This window comes from Anguilla rostrata, chromosome 9 (genome assembly GCF_018555375.3).
Source record: "Anguilla rostrata isolate EN2019 chromosome 9, ASM1855537v3, whole genome shotgun sequence".
In the NCBI taxonomy this organism is placed as follows: domain Eukaryota; kingdom Metazoa; phylum Chordata; class Actinopteri; order Anguilliformes; family Anguillidae; genus Anguilla; species Anguilla rostrata.
In genome coordinates this window covers 10,039,527-10,045,526 of record NC_057941.1, presented here as the reverse complement: position 1 = coordinate 10,045,526, position 6,000 = coordinate 10,039,527, and the positions used below count along the sequence as shown (strand labels likewise).

General features: G+C 40.0%; 1 protein-coding gene and 1 long non-coding RNA gene across 4 annotated transcripts in view; one reads left to right on the top strand and one right to left on the bottom strand.

Moving 5' to 3' along the window:
• Nucleotides 1–205: 205 nt before the first annotated feature.
• Nucleotides 206–4,283, bottom strand: LOC135262902 (uncharacterized). Its single transcript, XR_010332340.1, has 3 exons — nucleotides 3,985–4,283; nucleotides 1,578–1,751; nucleotides 206–526 (listed from the first exon to the last, which is right to left on the bottom strand). It is a non-coding gene; the product is annotated as an uncharacterized LOC135262902 (long non-coding RNA).
• brwd3 (bromodomain and WD repeat domain containing 3) overlaps nucleotides 3,617–6,000 on the top strand; it is a 26,680-nt gene continuing 24,296 nt past the window's right edge. For 2 of the 3 annotated variants that reach the window (XM_064350283.1, XM_064350282.1), the window contains exons 1-4: nucleotides 3,618–3,838; nucleotides 3,974–4,032; nucleotides 4,145–4,174; nucleotides 4,357–4,416. In XM_064350283.1, coding sequence (XP_064206353.1) covers nucleotides 3,805–3,838; nucleotides 3,974–4,032; nucleotides 4,145–4,174; nucleotides 4,357–4,416 — 183 coding nt within the window. In that variant the 5' untranslated portion in view covers nucleotides 3,618–3,804. Of the gene's footprint in view, nucleotides 3,839–3,973; nucleotides 4,033–4,144; nucleotides 4,175–4,356; nucleotides 4,417–6,000 lie in introns of all 3 variants that reach the window. The other variant, XM_064350284.1, reaches the window with a different exon arrangement.

The window sequence follows — 6,000 nt, the reverse complement described above, 5'->3', positions numbered from 1 at the left end:
CTCTTCACTTTACATATATGACACGAAACAGGACCATTGCATGCGTCTTACAGGCATTACAGGATTTTATCTCATGACATGATGGAATTTGGGGCAACAGCTGCCGTCCAATACCACCACCTCCTCCAAAGAAGCTCTTTGTACTGAGAACAGGCTTTCCATATACTACCTGCTCTCCCCTCTTAATAGAATACATAAAATACAACAGATCATAGCCAATGGATGTAAGCAATTGTACATTTTGTGCCAAACCACATGCAAAGCATCCTTGTGAAGTAATTATTCAAATGATTTCAAAAGGAATATACTGTTGCACGCCTCCTTAAGTTGTTTCCATTGGGCTTGATCTCTGCTATAACACTTGCATCCCGCTCTTCCCTGGCTCATGGGAAACGGGTCGTTTCCTGGAGAATATGTCTGTTTGAGGTCTGCCAGTCACAATGCTGAATGACTTGCCACAGAAGTCTGGAGGCTTGTGGACTGCTGGGGAATCCTGTGTGGATCAGCTGCTTGGGCAGGCAGAATCCTACAAAGAGAGTGTTCCTCATACACTTACACCGTCACATAAAAGATTTATAGTTCCCTTATGTTTGAACTCATAATGCAAGAACCACAGCAGAATTCATCACAAGCCAAATGCTATTCCTCTCTAAATAAATGAATTGGTGAAGAATTTCTGTTACAAATATATTAATAGTAAGACTACTGCAGTTACAGTGGAGTCCTGCACTTCAAGTTGCAGACCTGGGTGTCTCTCCATCAATTCAATACAAGTCTTTAATTTCCCAAGAGCAAATTTGATTGCAGTCAGGATTTTAAGACATTGCCAAGAAACACACCAACAAAATCACATAAAAACACAATAGGTCACTACATCTACATGTACCAGGGTTCAATTAAAATGGATTAAAAAGCTGCACAAAATATCACATAAGAAGAAAAAAAAAACATAAATAAATAATGTTCAAGCTAGGCCTACGTTTTATGTGCAAATTCTACATATTAATTGCTGTGCAAACAAAGAAGACTCTGAAACTCCTATGAGATGGGACTCTGTACCATTGGCCAAATGGTAGGAGCTCAAACTACCTAAATAGGGGGTGGTCAGACATTCTTACAGTACGGCATGGGCCTTCCTTATCCACCTGCCTGTTGTAAATGTCAGAGAGGTGAGCTTAAAGGCTCCCAGGTCTTTTCTTATCGGCCCAAGTCAGATTTTCAAACCAGACAACAATTGAAAGGGATAGAAACACATTTGATTTTTAAAAAATCATAAAACAGTCATCAGAACAGTACACACAATCAAATAATTAATTTTCCTCAAAAAGTAGTTGTTTTTTGCTGAAGTTTTATTGAATAATTATATTTAGGATTCATTGTATTCCCATCAAAGTTAAGCATGGGGTGCACTCACCTATTGGTGAGAACAGTGTTGTGATCACAACTGCTAGGAAAATTTACGTTACTTGCTCTAGGCCAGGCATTTTAGCATGGAGGTAATGTTACTGCAGTGTGGAGTGGAAAACCAGGCCTGACCGCTCAGCCTTGGAAAGAGGTGATGAAGAGGTGAAACACACCTCAATCGTCGCCTGGCGGTGCACCTGTGTAGCCCTCATCTGAAGGACATACTGCCACCATTTTGCATACATCCCCATGGGTGGGGAGGAGTGATTTTCTGGGAGCCAGACTGAGCGAACCAGGTTGGGTCTCTAAGGGGGTAGTGGGAACCAGTGGCGCTGTGCCCATTCAAACTGAGGGGTCACAGACAAAGAGGACCGAGTTAGTGAACCGAGAGAGACAGGCAGATGTGTTCTGGAGGCATGCAGACAGACGTTAAGGTTGGTACCTAAGAATCACTTTTGGTTGCTCTCTGTCTCTCTTTTTAACACACACCATACTATACACTATATGACCAAAAGTATCTGGACACCCCTTAGTCTGGGGCTGTTTTTCATCATTTGGGCTTGGCCCCTTAATTCCAGTGAAGGCATGATGATTTTGCGCTTCCCCAACAGTTTGCGAAAGGCCCTTTCCTGTTTCAGCAAAACAACACCCCTGGACACACAGCAAGGTACATATAGAAATGGCTTGTCAAGAACGGTGTGGAAGAACTTGACTGGCCTGCACAGAGCCCTGACATCAACCAACACCTTTGGGATCAATTGGAAAGCCAACTGTGAGCCTAACCCCCAATCGGTGCCTGACCTCACTGATGCTCTTCTGGCTGAATGGAAGCAAATCCATGAAGCAATGCTCCAACATCTAGTATAAAGCCTTCCCAGAAGAGTGGAGGGTGTTACGTCAGCAAATGGTGTACCAACTCCAAACGAATGCTCATAATTTTTGAGATATTGGATGTCAGGTGTCCACATACTTTTTGCCATGCAGTGTAAATTTAAGACATAATATTTCTGTGCTGACCCATGCAGCTCTTTGTTTGCTTGAAAGAAAGTATAGAATTGAGTTATGGAGTACAGTACTCTACTTATTTCAAAATGTGAACTAAATATTATCATTGTTGTCCTGATATATTTATAGCAGCACCATTTAATACAATATGTTGTTGAAATATTCTGTGTGTTTTAGGGTGTGGTGTTACTGTTGGAAGTGTAATACCATCACTATAAATAGCAATAATTAGCAGTAAAATAGGGGAAACAAATTATTGAAGAAAAATGTAATTGTATTGTGGACATAATCCATGAATATTTTGTTCGAGTTTGTGACCCCTTAAAAGTTTTGGGGGTACTACCCTCTGCTGGGAACTCACTATTCTGTGTGGCTGACTTGGCTTATTAATAAGGCACTTCTGCCTTACCTTCATTTAAAAAATATATATATAAATAAAATAGAAATACAACAGGCAAACTTTGTCAAATATTCAGTTCTCACAGTTAAAATGAAATACGGGGACTACCCACTCATGTAGTACTCCCCAGACATTTATCTAATATCCACACCCAAACATGGGGATCTAATATCTTGACAAAGGAGTCATCGTGGAATCACTGAGCACGAGCGCCCCCTGCAAGAAAATACTTGATCCTATTTTAATTTAGTTGAGGGCTGCTCCTCTCGCTTTACGAGAAAAACGTCAGAAATACATTAAACAGCTCAATTTGAAAAAAAAAACAAATAGCTCACACCAATATAATAACGTTCATTTCTGACCACAAAACAAATAATTTGTGTCTTACATTAGTAATCTTAGTAACAAATAATTATGGTTATACACTTTGTTGTACGTCGCTCTGGATAAGAGCGTCTACCAAATGCTTGTAATGTAATGTATATGTAATGTTTCCACTTTAAAAACTAGTACCATATCACGGGATTCAATGTGTATTTGTTTTACCTGGAACCATGCGTGATTAGTCTAAGACTTGTTTAGAATTTACAGGAATTCCAAGAAATTAATTTAATTTCGCAATACTCCATATCACATTATGCAATTGATGAAGGGTGGTGTGCTTTTAGACACAAAAATACAGAAAATATCAAAACATTTGCATGCGATAGCTATGATCTAAGAAAAACTTTGAAATCCTTCAAGATGCCTCTTCAAAAGAAATCGTCCCTCCACTACCATGACCTCCCCCACGCCGGTGACACTGGGAATAACTCCCAGCGGCCGGCGATGTAACTGCAGGTGCGCTGATGGTCGAGGGAGGGCGCTAACAAAGCACAACGCGATGTCGTGAAAGCCTGAGAAAGGAAAAAGGCCGAACGCCGGGGGAACAATCCAAGAGGCTATTTTGCGAATAGAAATTTCTGTATATCAAAATCCGCCGTCTGGATCGAGTAATGGCAGAAGACCCGTGTTCACAAATCGAAGCTGGTGGGTGTCGTAGCCTTTGCGACTTGTGTTGTTTTTATTAAAATGGAGATGCTAGCTACAGTTTAAGGCATGTATAGTTAGCGTACTAGCTAGCTAGGTCTGTCCGGCTTTTATAATGCTGTCCTCTATTTTCAGAACTGTATTACCTCATTGCTAGATTTCTCCAGTCGGGACCGTGCAAAAAATCGGCACAGGTAAGCGGAAAGATAAGTCAAGTCGAATTGTTGTTTCGATTACTTTTCTAAAGAAGGTATATACAGAGCGGCTTGCTAGTTGGCTAACGAAAAGTACTGTGTTGCTTTGCAGATCCTAGTAGAGGAACTGGAGGAGTATGAGGTAGGTTGCGCTCGCTCTCGTCTATTAGCTAATTCTCACGTCTCGTTTCCGCGATATCGCTTTTCTAGTTTAATATTATATAATTTAGTTCTAGATGGGGACGGCTTTGAGGACGGGAAAAAACACATGGTTATGTACATTGAGCTTTCGTGTATTTAGCTAACCGCGTGTTTCCTTTTTAGCTTATCCCCAAACGATGGAGTTGGGATGGCAAACAATATAAACGAAACTTCGAAGACTGGGTGAGTATTTGTTAAAAGTTTACCCTCACTGTCAAGTGCATTTTCAACTATAATAAACTTTTGATATAAAACCTGAAATTATATTTTTAACGAAATCCGGTCAGGTGAAAATATTTGAGATGTTTTATAGGATGGGGGGTTGGTGTCTTAACTTGTTTTGTCGCCATATTTAGAAAATAATAATATTTACGTTTCGGATTGAAATCGGTATTTTGTGTGGAAATGAACGCCTTATTGTGTATCGCAAAGGGGGAGGGGGTTATCCGAGGGCATCTAGAACGAGGCTGGAACATGGGCGAGAATGGGGGAAAGAAGCGTCAGTCTCTACCGGTAGCCAATAAAAAGCCAGTTACTATTTGAGTAGTTGGAGAAAACAACGAAGGCCGATTCTGATTGGCCCATAACGCCTAGACGCCTAACTGCAGTACGTGTGTGAATATTCATTAAACGCAACAAGCAGGCTAATGGTGGCTGTGTGTATGGTGAAGAGTGCACAAAAGGAGACGCTGCTGTAGTGTCTACAGTCAGCTATTGTTTACGGGAAATGGGTCCAGAAAACTAGCGTTTGCTGCATTTCCCACGTGTAAATCCATTTGTATACCCTTGAATTACATTTAAATATAATTACGGCCGAAATTCGGTTCCTTTCAACACCGGATTTAACTATTTTAGTATAATACTTTATGTCGTTTGATGATTGTAGATTTTTACGAGCCCAGACATAATCTCCAGCAATATTGTTTCAGTCTAAGTTCATTTAGCAAACTAATCGTTTTTACTGACTGCGCTGTAGTACAAGTTATTCGCAAACACGGGCCATTGTTTTGTGGTGGTTTGTATTCATGGGCCATTGTTTAGCCCGCTGTGCACGACGTTTCATTTTGTTACAACTATGTTAAATTTAGTTTCCGTTTTGGATTGGTAACTATGTGAAATGAGTACTTAATCCTCTTTGATAGAAGTCGGTTGTGTGTCAGGAAAACATGAAAGTGAAGGTTTTCTGTCGTAACATTTTGTACAGCTTCACAGATGGATGACTTGGATAATCTACATTTACACATTTAGATAATCCGTTTATACGGCTAGATAGTTACTTAAATGACTCGGGTAAAGTACGGTTCTTTAGAGTACAACGGCAGTGCTTAACCAGTTTCTCTCAATGTTGTCCCTTTAAATAAAGGCAGGGCAACGGTTTCTTAAAGCTTATTTCAGTAAATTGTCGTTAGCTCTATTACATTTTTTATTTTATCATAGCTGATTTAGTTGCTTGCTAGTCTGTGTCATAAGTGTGGTCTTTATAACCAATGTGCTAAAAGAGCACAAACAGAATGAAATGCCGTTGCCCATTGTATTCTGGCTGCTGAAGTGCATTGGTTAATATGTCTGCCTAAATATCAGAGTTAAGGAAAGTTAACTCCAGATATGCTCAATTAAATGCTTGAAATAACCTGGTTTATTAGGAGCTAATTTGGATTAAAGATTCATTCATTAGCCCTGGGCAGAGCAGTGATTGTGTCAATTACGATTTTATCCATGTGGATTTTGATAGTATTTGAACAGGAAGTTTCTTTTGGATAATATTAG